This window comes from Pleurodeles waltl, chromosome 7, assembly GCF_031143425.1.
Source record: "Pleurodeles waltl isolate 20211129_DDA chromosome 7, aPleWal1.hap1.20221129, whole genome shotgun sequence".
NCBI classification, from domain to species: Eukaryota; Metazoa; Chordata; class Amphibia; order Caudata; family Salamandridae; genus Pleurodeles; species Pleurodeles waltl.
Genome location: NC_090446.1, coordinates 1,239,663,367 through 1,239,684,864, shown reverse-complemented (window position 1 = coordinate 1,239,684,864; position 21,498 = coordinate 1,239,663,367). Strand labels below are relative to the sequence as shown.

The window sequence follows — 21,498 nt, the reverse complement described above, 5'->3', positions numbered from 1 at the left end:
GAACGGGGGAAAACGTGGTAGTACCACTTTACTCATCTTTACAAGCTAGAGGACCTGGATTGGGGAGGCAATGCATTATTCTGCAAAACTTTACCTGGTGCAGTGTTACCGACTTAAATACTGTGGCACTCATACTGAGGCTCTAAATAAACTTCACAAGTATTCCTGAGTGTAATTCACCTACCTATCTTTATAAGTGATATGATATAGATGTATACAACATTATTTGTTAGAGTCCTACTTGAATGAGCGACCCTTTTCACTGCAACATTAGTCAATCAGATTAACTAGTAGTATGCCAGGTATTGCTATATATTGTTCTTTTCTTCTCGTTAGGTATGCAGACTTGGAATGTATCTACAACCAATTGAAAACCAAGAGAGTGAGAAAAATGGCAGAGCTCCTGGAAAAAGTGCAGAGCAGTTACTTTCCAGCATTCAAAGCTATGTTCCGAGATGTGGTAGCAGGTATGACTTTAACACCACATTCACATATTAAGAGTGCTCTCTGCTATAATGAACGGACAAGCTCCCTTTTCTGATGCCTTCGGTTGCCAAGGTTCACACTTCATATTTTACTTCTTACGTGCTCTCTGTCACACTACTTCCATAACAGGCAAGGTTCCCACTTTCCTCTTACACTGCAAGACTCTTGTTCTGCTAAGGATCCATGCTCCAGATGACGTCATCAGCTGACCAAATAACAAAGAGAGTTTTGTAGGAGGAAGCAGAAATATCATAGGAATCCTAATTTACTGCCACCCATAGGGTCCCTGCTACAGCCCATGGTTCCCCTCCTATCTTTGGACCACTTACTGTTTGTTTCTTTGTAGGCTCAGATAGACTTTGTAAGAAATGGGGTCTTTGGTTGACAGTCAGGTTACTCCCTGTTCAAGCAAGGACCCTCACTCTAGTCAGGGTAAAAGAAAATCACCCTCAAGCTAAACCCTGCTTACCCCCTCGGTAGCTTGGCAGAGCAGTAGGCTTAGCTTCAGAGTGATAGGTGTAAAGTATTTGTACCAACATACACAGTAACGTAATGAAAACACTACAAAATGATACAACACAGGTTTAGAAACATAGGAAATATTTATCTAAACAAAACAAGACCAAAACGACAAAAATCCACAATACACAAGTCAAGTTATCAATTAAAAATCAAAAAGAGTCTTTAAGTAGTTTTAAACACACACTAGGGCTGCTGGTGTGAAAATATACCTGGTGCGCATCAAAAATACCTCTGCACGGGCGGGTGTGGGTCAAAAAGGGCTTGCGATGCGTTGATATCACTCACGAGCAAAACCTTGCATCGTTTTCCCCTTCTATTGAGTCAGTGTGTGTCAGTTCTTCTCTCCGCAGGAGAGCGATGCGTCGATTCGGTCCGCACACGGGTCCAGGCAGGCCTTGCGTTGTTTTTGCACGCACAACAATGGTTTGCGTCAGAAATCCAGCCGCACAATGATCCGAAAACCATGCAGCGCGGGTTGCGATCTCCCAGCCTCCGTCAGTGATGCTGCACGTCATTTCTCCTGCTCTGTGCGTCGATTCTTCAGTCGTGTTTCCGGCGAGCGTCGATTGTTTCTTCAGCCACGGATCAGAGTTGCGTCGATCTTTTCCCCGCACGCCGCTCTGTGCGTGGATTTCTTCCTCTTAGGCTGCCAGCTTCTCCTTTCAGGGTCCGAGGAACTGGATGGGCACCACAGGGCAGAGTAGGAGTCTGTCCAGAGACTCCAGGTGCTGGCAGAGAGAAGTCTTTGCTGTCCCTGAGACTTCAAACAACAGGAGGCAAGCTCTAAATCAAGCCCTTGGAGATTTCTTCTCAAGATGGAAGGCATACAAAGTCCAGTCTTTGCCCTCTTACTCTGGAAGAAGCAGCAACTGCAGGATAGCTCCACAAAGCACAGTCACAGGCAGGGCAGCTCTTCTTCCTCAGCTCTTCAGCCCAGGCAGAGGGTCCTCTTGTTTCCAGAAGTGTTTCTAAAGTCTGTGGTTTTGGGTGCCCTTCTTATACCCAATTTCTGCTTTGAAGTAGGCCTACTTCAAAGTAAAGTCTCCTTTGAATGTGAAATCCTACCTTGCCCAGGCCAGGCCCCAGACACTCACCAGGGGGGTGGAGACTGCATTGTGTGAGGGCAGGCACAGCCCTTTCAGGTGTGAGTGACCACTCCTCCCCTCCCTCTTAGCACAGATGGCTCATCCAAATATGCAGGCTACACCCCAGCTCCCTTTATGTCACTGTCCATTGTGAGGTGCAACCAGCCCAACTGTCAAACTGACCCAGACAGGGAATCCACAAACAGGCAGAGTCACAGAAATGGTATTAGCAAGAAAATGCTCACTTTCTAAAAGTGGCATTTTCAAACACACAATCTTAAAATTAACTTTACTAAAAGATGTATTTTTAAATTGTGAGCTCAGAGACCCCAAACTCCACATGTCCATCCGCTCCCAAAGGGAATCTACACTTTAATCAGATTTAAAGGTAGCCCCCATGTTAACCTATGAGACGGACAGGCCTTGCAACAGTGAAAAAAGAATTTAGCAATATTTCACTGTCAGGACATATAAAACACATTACTATATGTACTACCTTAACCATACACTGCACCCTGCTCTTGGGGCTACCTGGGGCCTACCTTAGGGGTGTCTGTCATGTAAGAAAAGTGGGTACACTTGCCGAGTCAAATTTACAGTTAAAACTGTACACACAGACACTGCAGTGGCAGGTGTGAGACTTGATTTCAGAGTTACTTATGTGGGTGGCACAACCAGTGCTGCAGGCCCACTAGTAGCATTTGATTTACAGGCCATGGCACCTCCAGTGCACTTTACTAGGGACTTAATAGTAAATCAAATATGCCAATCATGGATAAGCCAATTACGTAAACATTTTGTAAAGGAGCACTTGCACTTTTTCAGTGGTAAAGTGCCTAGAGGAGCAAAAAACAGTAACATCAGGGTCCAGCACACATCAACAACCTGGGGAACAGAGGCAAAAAGTTAAGGGAGACCATGCCAAGGATGAAAAGTCTAACAGACGTTATACCAGGAATCGGGTCAAGGGCTGACATATCTTCAAATTAATTGATTTATTTTGCCTACTTTTTACACTTCCGTTATGAAATGTGGGTAGTGAGCAATTTGATTTTTGTGCAACTTTCACCATATAACTACTTTGTGTAGTTTCCACAGTTTTTGCTTACGGACATCTATTTGAAAATGGTGACTTTAGCAACAATTTGTGTTACATAGATCCTTCTTTAACCTCTTGGGTGCCTTGGACGAGATGATCTCGTCCAAGGCTACAGTTCCCCTGTGCCTTGGACGAGATCATCTCGTCCATGGCACAGGGGAACTTGGGGGCGCGCTAGCGCGCCCCCCGTGCACCCCCCTTCCCCCCCAAGTCGGGGATGGAAGGGGAAGACCTTCCCCTTCCACCCCCGACCCCCCCCACCCCCCCTGTGACGTCAGCGCGCGCGCGCTGATGTGTCACAGGGGTCTCCCTCGTCTCGCTGGAAGCTCTGCTTCCAGCGCAATTGAAAAAGAAATGCAAAAGAATTTCTTTTTCAATCACTTGGGAGGCCCGGAGGGGCTTCAAAGGGAAGGAAAAGTATTTCCTTCCCTTTGAAGTCCCTCCGAGGGTTTCAAAAGCCGGATTGCTTGCAATCCGGCTTTTGAAACCCCACTAGACACCAGGGATTTTTTTTTTTTTCTTTGAAATTGACAAAAGGGAGCGACCCCTTGGGCAAGGGTCGCTCCCAGGGGGGGCATTTTTTTTAAAAGGCCTTTTCTGCCCCCCCAGGGGGGGCAGAAACCTCTAGGCACCAGGGACCATTTTTTTTTTGTTTCATTTTTTTTTATTGAGGTGGGGAGCGACCCCTTAGGCAAGGGTCGCTCCCCTTGGGGGAAAATTATATTTTGGCCATTTCTGCCCCCCTTGGGGACAGATTGGCCTATTTTGATGAGGCCAATCTGCCCCCAAGGGGGTAGAAACCACTAGACACCAGGGATTTATTTTTATTTTTATTGTTATTGACAAAAGGGAGCGGCCCCTTGGGCAAGGGTCGCTCCCAGGGGGGCATATTTTCGGGAAGGCCTTTTCTGCTCCCCCTGGGGGCAGATCGGCCTACTATTAGGCCGATCTGCCCCCAGGGGGGGGCAGAAACCTCTAGGCACCAGGGACCATTTTTTTTTTTTTTGTTTCTTTTTTTTTTTTTTGGGTGGGGAGCGACCCCTTAGGCAAGGGTCGCTCCCCTTGGGGGAAAATTATATTTTGCCCATTTCTGCCCCCCTTGGGGGCAGATTGGCCTATTTTGATGAGGCTAATCTGCCCCCAAGGGGGGTAGAAACCACTAGACACCATGGAGTTTTTTCTTTGCGTGAATTTCACGCAAAGGGAGCGACCACTTAGGCAAGGGTCGCTCCCTGGGGCGGAGGGCAATTTATTTTAGGCCATTTCTGCCCCCACCGGGGGCAGATCGGCCTATTATTAGGCCGATCTGCCCCCAGGGGGGGAAGAAACCTCTAGGCGCCAGGGCAAATTTTTTTTTTGTGTTTTTTTTTTTTGTTCTTCCTTTTTTTTAGAGATGGGGAGCGACCCATCAGGCAAGGGTCGCTCCCCTGGGGGGGCAAATTGTATTTAGACCATTTCTGCCCCCCTGGGGGCAGATTGGCCAATTTTAGGTCAATCTGCCCCCAAGGGTGCAGAAACCACTAGGCACCGGGGATTTGATTTTGGCGCCAATGTCACGCAGGGGGAGCGACCCCGTAACTGCCCCCGGGGGGGTGGGCAGAACACTCTAGGCGCCAGGGCAATTTTTTTTTTTGTGTTTTTTTTTGTTTTTGTTTCTTTTTTTAGAGATGGGGAGCGACCCATCAGGCAAGGGTCGCTCCCCTGGGGGGGCAAATTGTATTTAGACCATTTCTGCCCCCCTGGGGGCAGATTGGCCAATTTTAGGTCAATCTGCCCCCAAGGGGGCAGAAACCACTAGGCACCGGGGATTTGTTTTTTGGCGCCAATGTCACGCAGGGGGAGCGACCCCGTAGGCAAGGGTCGCTCCCGGGGGGGGGGGGGTTGGGGGGGCAAATTTATTTTAGGCCATTTCTGCCCCCCTGGGGGACAGATCGGCCTATTATTAGGCCGAACTGCCCCCGGGGGGGGGGGGGGGGGCAGAACACTCTAGGCGCCAGGGCAATTTTTTGTTGGTGTTTTTTTTTTTTTGTTGTTTCTTTTTTTAGAGATGGGGAGCGACCCATCAGGCAAGGGTCGCTCCCCTGGGGGGGCAAATTGTATTTAGACCATTTCTGCCCCCCTGGGGGCAGATTGGCCAATTTTAGGTCAATCTGCCCCCAAGGGGGCAGAAACCACTAGGCACCGGGGATTTGTTTTTTGGCGCCAATGTCACGCAGGGGGAGCGACCCCGTAGGCAAGGGTCGCTCCCGGGGGGGGGTGGGGGTTGGGGGGGCAAATTTATTTTAGGCCATTTCTGCCCCCCCGGGGGACAGATCGGCCTATTATTAGGCCGAACTGCCCCCGGGGGGGTGGGCAGAACACTCTAGGCGCCAGGGCAATTTTTTTTTTGTGTTTTTTTTTTTTTGTTGTTTCTTTTTTTAGAGATGGGGAGCGACCCATCAGGCAAGGGTCGCTCCCCTGGGGGGGCAAATTGTATTTAGACCATTTCTGCCCCCCTGGGGTCAGATTGGCCAATTTTAGGTCAATCTGCCCCCAAGGGGGCAGAAACCACTAGGCACCGGGGATTTGTTTTTTGGCGCCAATGTAAACGCAGGGGGAGCGACCCCGTAGGCAAGGGTCGCTCCCGGGGGGGGGGGGGGGGGGATTTGGGGGGGCAAATTTATTTTAGGCCATTTCTGCCCCCCCGGGGGACAGATCGGCCTATTATTAGGCCGAACTGCCCCCGGGGGGGGGGGGGCAGAACACTCTAGGCGCCAGGGCAATTTTTTTTTTGTGTTTTTTTTTTTTGTTGTTTCTTTTTTTAGAGATGGGGAGCGACCCATCAGGCAAGGGTCGCTCCCCTGGGGGGGCAAATTGTATTTAGACCATTTCTGCCCCCCTGGGGGCAGATTGGCCAATTTTAGGTCAATCTGCCCCCAAGGGGGCAGAAACCACTAGGCACCGGGGATTTGTTTTTTGGCGCCAATGTCACGCAGGGGGAGCGACCCTGTAGGCAAGGGTCGCTCCCGGAGGGGGGGTGGGGGTTGGGGGGGCAAATTTATTTTAGGCCATTTCTGTCCCCCCGGGGGACAGATCGGCCTATTATTAGGCCGAACTGCCCCCGGGGGGGGGGGCAGAACACTCTGGGCGCCAGGGCAATTTTTTTTTTGTGTTTTTTTTTTTTGTTGTTTCTTTTTTTAGAGATGGGGAGCGACCCATCAGGCAAGGGTCGCTCCCCTGGGGGGGCAAATTGTATTTAGACCATTTCTGCCCCCCTGGGGGCAGATTGGCCAATTTTAGGTCAATCTGCCCCCAAGGGGGCAGAAACCACTAGGCACCGGGGATTTGTTTTTTGGCGCCAATGTCACGCAGGGGGAGCGACCCCGTAGGCTAGGGTCGCTCCCGGGGGGGGGTGGGTGTTGGGGGGGCAAATTTATTTTAGGCCATTTCTGCCCCCGGGGGGGGGGCAGAAACCTCTAGGCGCCAGGGGAATTTTTCTTTTTTTTCTTTGTTTTTTTTTTTAGAGATGGGGAGCGACCCATCAGGCAAAAGTCGCTCCCCTGGGGGACAAATTGTATTTAGGCCATTTCTGCCCCCCTTGGGGGCAGATTGGCTGAGTTTATGTCAACCTGCCCCCAAGGGGGCAGAAACCACTAGGAACCGGGGATTTGTTTTTTGGTGCCAATGTCACGCAGGGGGAGCGACCCCGTAGGCAAGGGTCGCTCCCGGCGGGGGAGGGTGGGGGTTGGGGAGGCAAATTTATTTTAGGGCATTTCTGCCCCCCCCACTGGGGCCGGCTGAGCTACAGGCCAAACACCACAGGTAGGCACCTTGCAAAAAACACCTCTGTTTTCTGTGAAAAAATATGTTGTGTCCACGTTGTGTTTTGGGCCATTTCCTTTTGTGGGCGCTAGGCCTACCCACAGAAGTGATGTACCATTTTTATCGAGAGACTTAGGGGAACGCTGGGTGGAAGGAAATTTGTGGCTCCTCTCAGATTCCAGAACTTTCTGTCACCGAAATGAGAGGAAAAAGTGTTTTTTGGGCCAAATTTTGATGTTTGCAAAGGATTCTGGGTAACATAACCTGGTCAGAGCCCCGCAAGTCACCCCATCTTGGATTCCCCTGGGTTTCTAGTTTTCAAAAATGCACTGGTTTGCTAGGTTTCCTCAGGTGTCGGCTGAGCTACAGGCCAAAATCCACAGGTAGGCACTGCTTTTTATAAAAAAATGTGATGTGTCCACGTTGTGTTTTGGGCCCTTTCCTTTCGTGGGCGCTAGTCCGACCCACACAAGTGAGGTATCATTTTTATCGGTAGACTTGGGGGAACGCTGGGTAGAAGGAAATTTGTGGCTCCTCTCAGATTCCAGAACTTTCTGCCACAGAAATGTGAGTAACATGTGTATTTTTAGCCAAATTTTGAGGTTTGCAAAGGATTCTGGGTAACAGAACCTAGTCCGAGCCCCGCAAGTCACCCCTCCTTGGATTCCCCTAGGTCTCTAGTTTTCAGAAATGCACAGGTTTGGTAGGTTTCCCTAGGTGCCGGCTGAGCTAGAGGCCAAAATCTACAGGTAGGCACTTCGCAAAAAACACCTGTTTTTTTCCAAAATTTAGGATGTGTCCACGTTGCGCTTTGGGGTGTTTCCTGTCGCCGGCGCTAGGCCTACCCACGCAAGTGAGGTATCATTTTTATCGGGAGACTTGGGGGAACGCTGGGTGGAAGGAAATTTGTAGCTCCTCTTAGATTCCAGAACTTTCTGCCACAGAAATGTGAGGGACATGTGTTTTTTTAGCCAAATGTTGAGGTTTGCAATGGATTCTGGGTAACAGAACCTGGTCCGAGCCCCGCAAGTCACCCCTCCTTGGATTCCCCTAGGTCTCTAGTTTTCAGAAATGCACAGGTTTGGTAGGTTTCCCTAGGTGGCGGCTGAGCTAGAGGCCAAAATCTACAGGTAGTCACTTTGCTAAAAACAGCTCTGTTTTCTGTGATGTGTCCACGTTGTGTTTTGGGGCATATCCTGTCGCGGGCGCTAGGCCTACCCACACAAGTGAGGTATCATTTTTATCGGGAGACGTGGGGGAACGCTGGGTGGAAGGAAATTTGTGGCTCCTCTCAGATTCCAGAACTTTCTGCCACAGAAATGTGAGGAACATGTGTTTTTTTTAGCCAAATTTTGAGGTTTGCAAAGGATTCTGGGTAACAGAACCTGGTCCGAGCCACACAAGTCACCCCTCCTTGGATTCCCCTAGGTCTCTAGTTTTCAGAAATGCACATGTTTGGTAGGTTTCCCTAGGTGGCGGCTGAGCTAGAGGCCAAAATCTACAGGTAGTCACTTTGCTAAAAACAGCTCTGTTTTCTGTGATATGTCCACGTTGTGTTTTGGGGCATATCCTGTCGCGGGCGCTAGGCCTACCCACACAAGTGAGGTATCATTTTTATCGGGAGACATGGGGGAACGCTGGGTGGAAGGAAATTTGTGTCTCCTCTCAGATTCCAGAACTTTCTGCCACAGAAATGTGAGGAACATGTGTTTTTTTAGCCAAATTTTGAGGTTTGCAAAGGATTCTGGGTAACAGAACCTGGTCCGAGCCCCGCAAGTCACCCCTCCTTGGATTCCCCCAGGTCTCTAGTTTTCAGAAATGCACAGGTTTGGTAGGTTTCCCTAGGTGGCGGCTGAGCTAGAGGCCAAAATCTACAGGTAGTCACTTTGCTAAAAACAGCTCTGTTTTCTGTGATATGTCCACGTTGTGTTTTGGGGCATATCCTGTCGCGGGCGCTAGGCCTACCCACACAAGTGAGGTATCATTTTTATCGGGAGACGTGGGGGAACGCTGGGTGGAAGGAAATTTGTGGCTCCTCTCAGATTCAAGAACTTTCTGCCACAGAAATGTGAGGAACATGTGTTTTTTTAGCCAAATTTTGAGGTTTGCAAAGGATTCTGGGTAACAGAACCTGGTCCGAGCCACACAAGTCACCCCTCCTTGGATTCCCCTAGGTCTCTAGTTTTCAGAAATGCATAGGTTTGGTAGGTTTCCCTAGGTGGTGGCTGAGCTAGAGGCCAAAATCTACAGGTAGTCACTTTGCTAAAAACAGCTCTGTTTTCTGTGATATGTCCACGTTGTGTTTTGGGGCATATCCTGTCGCGGGCGCTAGGCCTACCCACACAAGTGAGGTATCATTTTTATCGGGAGACGTGGGGGAACGCTGGGTGGAAGGAAATTTGTGGCTCCTCTCAGATTCCAGAACTTTCTGCCACAGAAATGTGAGGAACATGTGTTTTTTTAGCCAAATTTTGAGGTTTGCAAAGGATTCTGGGTAACAGAACCTGGTCCGAGCCCCGCAAGTCACCCCTCCTTGGATTCCCCTAGGTCTCTAGTTTTCAGAAATGCACAGGTTTGGTAGGTTTCCCTAGGTGGCGGCTGAGCTAGAGGCCAAAATCTACAGGTAGTCACTTTGCTAAAAACAGCTCTGTTTTCTGTGATATGTCCACGTTGTGTTTTGGGGCATATCCTGTCGCGGGCGCTAGGCCTACCCACACAAGTGAGGTCTCATTTTTATCGGGAGACGTGGGGGAACGCTGGGTGGAAGGAAATTTGTGGCTCCTCTCAGATTCTAGAACTTTCTGCCACAGAAATGTGAGGAACATGTGTTTTTTTAGCCAAATTTTGAGGTTTGCAAAGGATTCTGGGTAACCGAACCTGGTCCGAGCCACACAAGTCACCCCTCCTTGGATTCCCCTAGGTCTCTAGTTTTCAGAAATGCACAGGTTTGGTAGGCTTCCCTAGGTGGCGGCTGAGCTAGAGGCCAAAATCTACAGGTAGTCACTTTGCTAAAAACAGCTCTGTTTTCTGTGATATGTCCACGTTGTGTTTTGGGGCATATCCTGTCGCGGGCGCTAGGCCTACCCACACAAGTGAGGTATCATTTTTATCGGGAGACGTGGGGGAACGCTGGTTGGAAGGAAATTTGTGGCTCCTCTCAGATTCCAGAACTTTCTGCCACAGAAATGTGAGGAACATGTGTTTTTTTAGCCAAATTTTGAGGTTTGCAAAGGATTCTGGGTAACAGAACCTGGTCCGAGCCCCGCAAGTTACCCCTCCTTGGATTCCCCTAGGTCTCTAGTTTTCAGAAATGCACAGGTTTGGTAGGTTTCCCTAGGTGGCGGCTGAGCTAGAGGCCAAAATCTACAGGTAGTCACTTTGCTAAAAACAGCTCTGTTTTCTGTGATATGTCCACGTTGTGTTTTGGGGCATATCCTGTCGCGGGCGCTAGGCCTACCCACACAAGTGAGGTCTCATTTTTATCGGGAGACGTGGGGGAACGCTGGGTGGAAGGACATTTGTGGCTCCTCTCAGATTCCAGAACTTTCTGCCACAGAAATGTGAGGAACATGTGTTTTTTTAGCCAAATTTTGAGGTTTGCAAAGGATTCTGGGTAACCGAACCTGGTCCGAGCCACACAAGTCACCCCTCCTTGGATTCCCCTAGGTCTCTAGTTTTCAGAAATGCACAGGTTTGGTAGGTTTCCCTAGGTGGCGGCTGAGCTAGAGGCCAAAATCTACAGGTAGTCACTTTGCTAAAAACAGCTCTGTTTTCTGTGATGTGTCCACGTTGTGTTTTGGGGCATATCCTGTCGCGGGCGCTAGGCCTACCCACACAAGTGAGGTATCATTTTTATCGGGAGACGTGGGGGAATGCTGGGTGGGAGGAAATTTGTGGCTCCTCTCAGATTCCAGAACTTTCTGCCACAGAAATGTGAGGAACATGTGTTTTTTTAGCCAAATTTTGAGGTTTGCAAAGGATTCTGGGTAACAGAACCTGGTCCGAGCCACACAAGTCACCCCTCCTTGGATTCCCCTAGGTCTCTAGTTTTCAGAAATGCACAGGTTTGGTAGGTTTACCTAGGTGGCGGCTGAGCTAGAGGCCAAAATCTACAGGTAGTCACTTTGCTAAAAACAGCTCTGTTTTCTGTGATATGTCCACGTTGTGTTTTGGGGCATATCCTGTCGCGGGCGCTAGGCCTACCCACACAAGTGAGGTATCATTTTTATCGGGAGACATGGGGGAACGCTGGGTGGAAGGAAATTTGTGGCTCCTCTCAGATTCCAGAACTTTCTGCCACAGAAATGTGATGAACATGTGTTTTTTTAGCCAAATTTTGAGGTTTGCAAAGGATTCTGGGTAACAGAGCCTGGTCCGAGCCCCGCAAGTCACCCCTCCTTGGATTCCCCTAGGTCTCTAGTTTTCAGAAATGCACAGGTTTGGTAGGTTTCCCTAGGTGGCGGCTGAGCTAGAGGCCAAAATCTACAGGTAGTCACTTTGCTAAATACAGCTCTGTTTTCTGTGATATGTCCACGTTGTGTTTTGGGGCATATCCTGTCGCGGGCGCTAGGCCTACCCACACAAGTGAGGTCTCATTTTTATCGGGAGACTTGGGGGAACGCTGGGTGGAAGGAAATTTGTGGCTCCTCTCAGATTCCAGAACTTTCTGCCACAGAAATGTGAGGAACATGTGTTTTTTTAGCCAAATTTTGAGGTTTGCAAAGGATTCTTGGTAACCGAACCTGGTCCGAGCCACACAAGTCACCCCTCCTTGGATTCCCCTAGGTCTCTAGTTTTCAGAAATGCACAGGTTTGGTAGGTTTCCCTAGGTGGCGGCTGAGCTAGAGGCCAAAATCTACAGGTAGTCACTTTGCTAAAAACAGCTCTGTTTTCTGTGATGTGTCCACGTTGTGTTTTGGGGCATATCCTGTCGCGGGCGCTAGGCCTACCCACACAAGTGAGGTATCATTTTTATCGGGAGACTTGGGGGAACATAGAATAGCAAAACAAGTGTTATTGCCCCTGGTCTTTCTCTACATTTATTCCTTCCAAATATAGGGGTGTGTGTAAAAAAGACATCTATTTGAGAAATTCCATGTAATTCACGTGCTACTATGGTCACCCCGGAATTCAGAGATGTGCAAATAACCACTGCTCCTCAACACCTTATCTTGTGCCCTTTTTGGAAATGCAAAGGTTTTCTTGATAGCTATTTTTTACTCCTTATATTTCAGCAAATTAATTACTGTATACCCGGTATAGAATGAAAACGCACTGCAGGGTGCAGCTCATTTATTGGCTCTGGGTTCCTCGGGTTCTTGATGAACCTACAAACCCTATATATCCCCGCAACCAGAGGAGTCCAGCAGACGTAACGGTATATTGCTTTCGATAATCTGACATTGCAGGGAAAAGTTACAGAGTAAAAAGTAGAGAAAAATTTATGTTTCTTTCACCTCAATTTAAATATTTTTCTTTTTCAGCTGTTATTTTCTGTAGGAAACCCTTGTAGGATCTACACAAATGACCCCTTGCTGAATTCAGAATTTTGTCTACTTTTCAGAAATGTTTAGGTTTCTGGGATCCAGCATTGGTTTCATGACCATTCCTGTCACTGACTGGAAGGAGGCTGAAAGCATAAAAAATTGCACAAATGGGGTATGCCCCAGTAAAATGCCAAAATTGTGTTGAAAAATTGGGTTTTCTGATTCAAGTCTGCCTGTTCCTGAAAGCTGGGAAGCTGCTGAGTTTAGCACCGCAAACCCTTTGTTGATGCCATTTTCAGGGGAAAAACCACAAGCCTTCTTCTGCAGCCCCTTTTTCCAATTTTTTTGAAAAAAACGAAATTTTCACTGTATTTTGGCCAATTTCTTGGCCTCCTTCAGGGGAACCCACAAAGTCTGGGTACCTTTAGAATCCCTAGGATGTTGGAAAAAAAGGACACAAATTTGGCTTGGTTAGCTTATGTGGACAAAAAGTTATGAGGGCCTAAGCGCGAACTGCCCCAAATAGGCAAAAAAAGGCCTGGCACAGGAGGGGGAAAAGGCCTGGCAGCGAAGGGGTTAACACACAAGGTGTCCCAGAGATGTACATAATGGAAAAAAGCAAGGGACTGATTGTGATGAGGCTTCAAATCTTATTTTTGGTGCTATGCAGAATTTGGTTCTGGACATACCTCAACAAGCATAAGTTACTGCGTGTATCAATAGAGGCTGTCAAGCTTTGATTGCTTGGGGCCTCCCGGCCACAGACCCTCAAACTGGGGACCCAATACCCCTTGTATTAGCATTTGAAAGTCAGGGTAACAAGGCAGAATAGTACAGACTGATTCAGGAAGATACTGTGTGCCAGGAAAATGAGAGCTCAGCAACTCTCCAAATACCACTAAATGAATGATTGGTACATTTTCTTTAAGAATGGAAAGTACTTTCATGCGCACACAACTAAATCTTACACATAACATTATACACATGTGTAAGTTCTCAGGAAACTTACAAAATGGAGCCCCTCCTAACAAGGATCACAAAATGGACATGATGTAAATTACTTACACCATAAAATTTCTAAGGGCCACTAACCCTTTAAATCTTGTCTGTTCTTGGTATCTGCAAAGTGCCCTCCGAGCAGTTACTTTCAAATAGGCCCTAACCCTAAAAATACTGATAGCCCTAACCATGCATATGTGAAAAACATAAAAATATTTTTTGTTAACTGAAGGCATGTAATCTGAGCTTTGACAAGGAATCTAAATTAATAAAACAGAACCGCAGCCTCAGGCACTAAACCTTTAATTCAAATTACGAAGCCATTGGATTTATCATGACATGAAAACTATTTACTTTTCACAATGTGCTAAAAACTAAACGTATTGCTTTTAACATAAGCTTTTCACCATACTAAGGCAAGGCTTAAAGCTAGCTTTTAAACTGGTTGCTTTTGACCTCAGGCCACATATTAGGAAATGGACACTCTGAGGTCCTATTGAGTCCCTTCTTGTTTACCTGAAGAAAGGGTGCCACTCTGCACAGAATACTGCATGCTGCAGGTATCAAGTGTCTATCTAAGAAGGTTTCAGTTAGGAGGCTATAACACTACAAAAGGTAAAAAAATCTCTTTGGCAATCTCGTAGCTCTTGATTAAAAACTGACATGATTAGTAAGACACTTAACTCCCCATTTTAGAAACAAGAAAAGAACCGTGCAAGAATATCCAGAAGTAGAATCCCGTAGAAGTTCCAACTGCTAGAAGCAAAAATCGGGCACAAAAATATTATCACAGTGTTGAGGAACACAACAAACAATAAGGGACAAATGTTTTTTGAGGCATCTATCACTTGCAAATGCCTCCTTTTGTATGACTCAAACATGAACTAACATCACAGGAAAAGGCTGTACTTCATCTTGGATTAGGAACCTCTGATAGCACCTAGACCACCACCTCAGAAAAGGCAGTTCATAAGGCTTTTCTACATCCCTTTCCTGAAACTCATTGTCTTTGTTTGGCAAATAAAGAAGACCAAGTTGACATTCTTTATCAAGCTATAAACTCTGCAGTTCTTCTGCTTTCCTTTTATGCCTAATGCTTCAGGCAGTATGCAGCCCTCCCCTCTGTCTAATCGTAAGAGTGAAAGATTCCACAACGGTCCTTGCGGCAATAACACTTACCCAATCACTTAGTGCAGAGTCCCACAACATGTCACTTGACAGCGTGAAAAGCACTCTTTCCATTCTGGATGTGCATATGCTCTAGTAATTTATCTGCACAGATGTAACACCGCAGTGAACTACTTACAGTTTATGGCAGATATCTCTGAGTTGAAAATTCAAACTTGCAATTCCAATGTGTCCGGTATCCACAGTTACTAGGTTCATCAGAACTTACAGTCCATTCTTGATGAGGGCTAAGTATTACAAAATGTGTCCTTGCCCCGGGCATTCTGTAGTGGTACTGCTGTGTCCAAGTAACCCTAATAATTTTACAGTGTGGTGTACTTGCTGCAGTCCCTCAGTAGTACCCAAAAGTAAATATGCAAATTATTTTCACCCTGCCTACAGTTCTTATTGTACACACCACTCTCCAATTGCCACCACAAGACTATCTCTTTATTTTTCTCCTTTATTTTAACTTTATTCTGATGGGTGTACTGTTGGGGCAGGTATTGCATTTTTGTTGGGCTGGTGTCCTTGCCCCTTCTTTCCTACTGGACCGAACCATGTTCCTCATTATCTGTGTGGTCCTGCCAGCTCTCTTGTCCTCCCACTTCAATTTTTGTAACAATGGATTTGCCTCACTGTATGTTATATTTGTAATTTCCAAATGAGAAGAGATGAGCAGTTCATGTTTGGTGTCTCTCAAATCCTAATTTAAAATCCTAATTTATGGTGAGGTCGGATTTTGAATTGCAATTCTAAAAGTAGCAATTATAGAAAGTTGGCATTTTCTTGTTTTACCCATTTAGTGTCTTTAGCCTGTCTCTGGTCACATGACTGGGCATAGCGGACAGTTGCTTTATGTATTTCTCATAGACAGCCACACACAATAGGGAGCTTAGGTGTTCCTGGATGAACCATTAGTGTCAGGATGGGAAGGAGAAGCTGGGCGCCGCCCCACTTATACCTTAACAGGCTGTCTTCCTCCTCCACACAAAGGGCTGCATACAGTTTGGATCCAGGGCAGGGAAGGCAGGATATCAGGGGACTTCACGCGGAAAATCTCTAGAAGCTTCTTCCCCACTTCAAAGGCACAACTAGGAATAAATACTGGACCTCAGACATCAACTCTTAAGTAAATTTTTGGACCTGTGGATACTCTGCCTGGAAGAGGGACTGCTGAGGTGCTACAAGAAGGGCCGCTCTGCTGGACTGCACCCGCCGGGCTCCTGCTTTGCTGTGATGACCTGCTACCTGCTGCCCTCATGCCTGGATGAGAAGGACTAGACTGCAGCTCTAGAACCCAGAACCCAGAGTTACTCCAATGGCTAGATGGCTGGCATCCTGATCTGAAGCCTGAGGGACACAACAGGCTTCCAACAGCCTTGCACGTGTACCTGGACTCTGCCATCTGTGAGTGGTGCCACCTCAGTCCTGGGCCTTTGAAAGTGGGCTTAAGGTGCTTAGCAGCCTCTGTGAATCCTCTGCTGCACTGCGCAACCCCCAGCAAAATTACACATCTCCGCTGCTGATTGGACCCTTTGGAGGGACCTGCATCACTGCTGCATCGCCGCCGCAGCCCGCATCACCTTCTGAACTGCCACTGCACGACACAACTGCCAATGCGCGACACAACTTCAGCATTGGACTCCGCTTCGCAAGCCCCATCCACAGTATCCCCATCCACAGGATCCTCGATGGTGATGCAGGCCCTTGCATCGCAGCTTCGCCGCATCTCAGAACTGATGCATAGCTATGGCTGTGCGACGCGTCTTCGATGCAGATCCACGCAACGCTCCTCAAACCAGGATTGAAGGTACTCTTGTTCAGTGAGCCAAACTGGGTCCCTATATCCAGCCTGTGCTCCACTGAGGTCGGCATGAACGTGCAACTTTGTCCTGATCCTGTGCAACCAGATATCCACAGTTGCGCTGTATGCCTTTTATTCTTCTAATTGGAATTTAGGTCACTTTGGTCTTGTTTCATTTATTAACTTGAGCTTTATTTTTCTAACCTGGTGTGGAAATCTTTTTGTGTGGTGTTTTTACTGTTTTACTGTTTAAAGTGTTGCACAAGTACTTGACACATTGCCTCTAAGTTAAGCCTGACTGCTCTGTGCCCAGTTACAAAGAGTTTGAGCACAGTTTAATTTGGGGTTTGCTTGTGCCTGAACCTGAAAAGGATTGTGGTTGCTGCTTGATCAGGGCTCACAGTCAAACAACAAACTCATTTCCTACAGTAACCAAATAGTGAAGAACCTGACTTCTTAATTCTTGCAACAGATAATACAAAAGAATCCAGCTTCTTATATAAGTGAAAACAGGAAGTAGTATGAAAGGAAGCAGAATGGGAGACAATACAGCCACTACAGGTTAGCATGAAAACGTAATCATTAACTGTGTTGGTGGCTGTTGTGGAGGTGGGAGTCAGGAACTTGGCGGGGTCGCAGGGTGGTGTGCGGCTTCTCTAAAACAGATTACTTTGACACAGTGGCAGTGGTACAAATTTGCTTTCCCCCAGGAAAGCGGATCTATTTATTGAATATGCTGTGATGTCATGGCTAAAACCACTCAGAGAATGAACGTCTGTAAATAGCTCAGGGGTCACAGGGTCGGGTTTGCACCCTAGGGACCCCTGGTGTGCACGGAACAGTGGGTCCACCCAAGTAATGACAACATAACATTCCTCCCAAAACCAAACAAAAGAAAAACTTTAAAAAAAGGAAAGAGAGAGAGAGAGAGAGAGAGAGAAAAAGGTCCGAAAGATGCAAACTGCAAATGACAGGCCTGCAGGCAATATAAGACATGGGGCACAACAGGTGCTGGTCCCTTCGACCTTCACTCCCGGATAAAGTCTCTGAGTCGAGACGAGGTTGCCGGATTGGGGCATAGGTAATACCTTGGGTTCTGGGATCTCTGGCTCTGCTGACTGGTCCCAGGAACTGACCCAAGGGCTCTGGATTTGGTTGCCACAAGGCTCTGAGGTGTGCTCTGTGGAGTCTGTGCTGGGTCATCCCTGGTGGTGGCAGTTCCTCCATCAGGGCAGGGAGACTCAGGATTCTCCCAATCAACAGATCTCCCCCCTTTGTCCTTGCATTCTATTCATCAGGCTCCATCTGTCCACCATTTTCGGGATGGCTCGCAGGCAGGTAGCTTTTGAACAGGGCCATGTTCCTTTTGATTGTCTCTGTGCCCTTTGCAGCTGTGACCATGGTAACTTTTTCTCATACTACCCACCATGGGGTGGGCTCGAAGGGTAGATGGAGCTTCCTGGGTGTCTGTATTTTACAAGTACTAGATCTCCTCTTCACAGAGACTGGGGCTGGGCTTTCTTCTTGAGAGACATTTTGTCATACCTTGTTTTTCTGCAATGAAGAGCGTCCGATGCCTTGTCTCAGAAAATTAAAGGAGAGTCTATGTGAGGTATAGTGTCATTCTGTTGTCGATTGGGACACAAGTAGTTGGGCCTGACTTTGATTGTAGAGTGTGGGGCTCGGCAATATTCCCTGAGGAAAGCATATAGGGCACAGCCTACATTCCTCCCTTCTGCCACAGTAATGCGAATTGTCTTGTCCAGTGTCCTCATCAAGCGTTCTATCTCTCCATTCAATTGAAGCCACCAAGACTGTTCCACTACCAGCTTCACATACTCCTCAATTTCTTCTGCTTGGATTCCTCCCCTGTGGTGGCAGGTCAAGAATGTCGGGACAGATAATCGGCTGGGGGAAGTGACCTGGGCTGGTAGACCACAGAGAAACAGTATTCCTAGAGCAGCAGGATCCACTTGTCTATCCTCGGTGATGGTTTGGAGGAGGATCCTGAGAAAAGGGGGATGAGGGGTTTGTGGTCTGTGTGGACGCTGAAAGGGTGTCCATAGAGGTACAGACGGGAATGTCAGCAACCCCAGTGGATGGCAATGGCCTCCTTTTCGATTTAATAGTATCTCTGCTATGTGTCCACAAGCCCTCAGGTAGCATACATTCCCTGTTGCTTTGTTTCTAGGAGAGCACGGCTCCCAGTCCTGTGCAGCTGGCATCCACAGACAGTTCAGATTTGAGTCTTTGGTCGAAGTATGCCAGAGTGGTATTCTCAGACAGGGCGCCTTTTGTTGCCTGCAACGCTTATCCTGGCCCCCATTCCCAGATGGTATTGTACTTTGTTAGGTTGCGAAGAGGATCTGTCAGTGATGTGAGGTTGGGGATGAAACTTATGCAGTAAGACACCATCCCCAGGAAGCTCCTGCCTCCTGTGATGCTGGCAGGGACCGGTGCTGAGCAGATGTCCTTGACCTTGGCTTCATCAGGCATGACCCTGTGTCCTGCGAATTTGTATCCGAAAAAAGCTGACTTTGGTCTTGAAGAATGCGAATTTCTTGCGGTGTAGTGTGAGCCCACTGTCAAGGAGCCATTGGTACGTGGTTTCTAATCTTTCCCATTGTTCTTCCAGAGTCGTGGCATGTATCAAGATGTCACAGCTGACTCGGGGGTCTACTTTTGAAAACCATTGGGAAGCATTCACTTTGGCTTCGATGTTGTCCACCGTTGGTGTAGATGTCTTTCTCGTCTGATTGATTATTTTGAGAGCCTCATATCCACCCATATTTTGACTGGCTGTTTGGACTTGTGAGCCAGAACAATTGGGAACACCCATGGGGTAGGGCCATCAACTTTCTCTATGATGTCTGCCTCTTCCAGTTTTTGCAACTCTTCTACTTTCTGCCAAAGGTGGAAGGTCATATGGTGATGGCAAAGGGCAACCGGTTGGATTGATTTGTCGACATGCAGACGCACCATTGGGTCTTTCACGCACCCAAAACTCCTAGAATAGTTGTGAGTGTCCTTCCACCAATGCGTTTATAGCAGATAGATGTACACTGTAAGCAAACCTGACCAGTTGGAGGTGTTCAGCAGTTTTGCAGCTTAGTAACATCCCTGTTCCTCTTCGTGTGATGTATATCCTTACCTTGTTGGCCTGGTCCTCATGCGTGATGGCAACTGTGAAGACGGTTTTGCTATTATATTGATTGAGGCGTCTCTGTCAATTAGCACCAGGTATACCTGGGTGGCTGTGGGTCGAAGCGTTAGTCAAACTGGGAGAGTTTGGAACACTGGTTTTGCCATTATATTGATGGAGGCACCCGTGTGGATTAGCACCCTTCCACGGTGACCATGCATTTGGGGATGCAAAGTCCTTTCCTTTCTTCAGGCTGCATGGCGTGAATGACGTGCACCGTTCCTTCAATATCGTCGTCGTCCATGTCACTCTCACTATCTGGCATGCTTGGTGTTTCTCGGACATGTGCGACTTTGGTCTTTGGTATGGATTTGTTGGTTGTAGACTTGCAAACTTTAGCAAAGTTGTTGAGTTTGTTGTATGCAGAGCACCTCTTCCCTTGTGCCGGACATGCGCCTTGGTGGGGATAGGAGCCCCCATACTAGTGGTATATTTTTGAAGTTGTGGTTGGTTTAGGGCGGACTTTCTTCCAGTCCAGTTGGGTGCTGATAACAGCGTGGATTGGTTCTATTTTAGTTGGTCACTGGAGGGCAGCCTCCATGTGCGCAGCTCGCACCTTGGACAGTTCTTTGGAGTGGCCAAACATCAGGATATAGGACTTGGAGTATGTTTTCTCGTAATTTTGTGGATGAATGACCTTGTATGACTTGCGCCCTAATCTCGTCTTCTGCATTGGGTATGGTGCACATGCTAGCTAGTTCTTTCAGGTGAGCGTAGAATGCATCCACCAACTCATCCTTTTGCTTTCTAGCTTGACGTAGCAGGAATCTCTTGTAATCTGGGTTTGCGAGTGGTTCAAGTGCTTTTTAATTGTTTGTTTTAGCGTGTTGTGTGTGCGGTCCCACTTCTGCTAAGGACTTTGAGATCTTGTGTATTGCTGTGCCTCCCAAGTGTACGAGCAGAGGGAGTTTTCTGTCATTTTCAATTGCCAGCACTGCAAAGTATGTCTCTAGGCGGTCCAGCCAGTCCTTCCATTTAGCTGCAAGAGACGACAGAGGTCCATCACATATGAAGGGCTCAAGCGTGGGAATGGATGCCATCTTTGTAAGGCTAGTCTGGATTTGGGGACCGACTATCAGGCAATATTTGTGTTTCTGCTGCTGTGGCTGTGTGTTTTGAAGTTCTGTACAGTATTGTCTTCTACCCACTTGTTAACTGTCTTTATTTCTCGCTTTGTTTTTTTTTGTACCAACAACTGAGAGCGGTGCACAATCCGCCCTTGACCAGGTGGCATAGGCAGGCTGATATGGTCAGATACAGTAGGCCTCCCACGGGCCTCACAGCTGAACTTGCACAGTTAGAGTGACTAGGTAGCAGGGTGAGCTTGGTTTGGTATGACCCAGAAATGTCCTAAATTAAATGACCAACCTTTGGTGTGTGACGAGTCGCCAGCAGGCCGTACTGCTGTGGGCCTCTTCAGTGTGGTCGAGTGAGAAGCGATTTATGCAATCAGCCTGGGGGTGGATCCCAGGGCAGGAGTTACACCCTAGGGACCCCTGGTGCGCATAACAGCGGCCATGATGGGTTTCGAAGGAACAAAGTATGTCACTTCTGTTCCTTCAGTGAAACCACAATCAGCAGCCATTGTGAGAAGCAAGAACTTTGCAGACAGACTGGGGAAAAAATTTGCAGAAATAGTGCCAGAAGAAGGTTTAAAGGTCAGGAGACTGCAGAAATATCTTACCGTTCCTTTAGCTGTAGGGAAATGCACTGTGGCTGTCTTGACTTGTTCCCAGGGGGATACTATACATGCAATCGTTTGCATGCACTCATTAACCCTGTTTGTGGACTGCTGTCCCATTGTCCGAATCTGCACTGGAACGAACACAGAAGCTTGTCTTCTG

General features: G+C 47.7%; 1 protein-coding gene across 1 annotated transcript in view; it reads left to right on the top strand.

Annotated features, from left to right (window-relative positions):
• The window catches only part of DNAH9 (dynein axonemal heavy chain 9), a 975,671-nt gene that overhangs the window by 40,703 nt on the left and 913,470 nt on the right, over positions 1 to 21,498 (top strand). Inside the window, exon 4 of the mRNA XM_069200368.1 lies at positions 337 to 467. Within this exon, the coding sequence (XP_069056469.1) occupies positions 337 to 467 (131 nt within the window). The remainder of the gene's footprint in view (positions 1 to 336; positions 468 to 21,498) is intronic.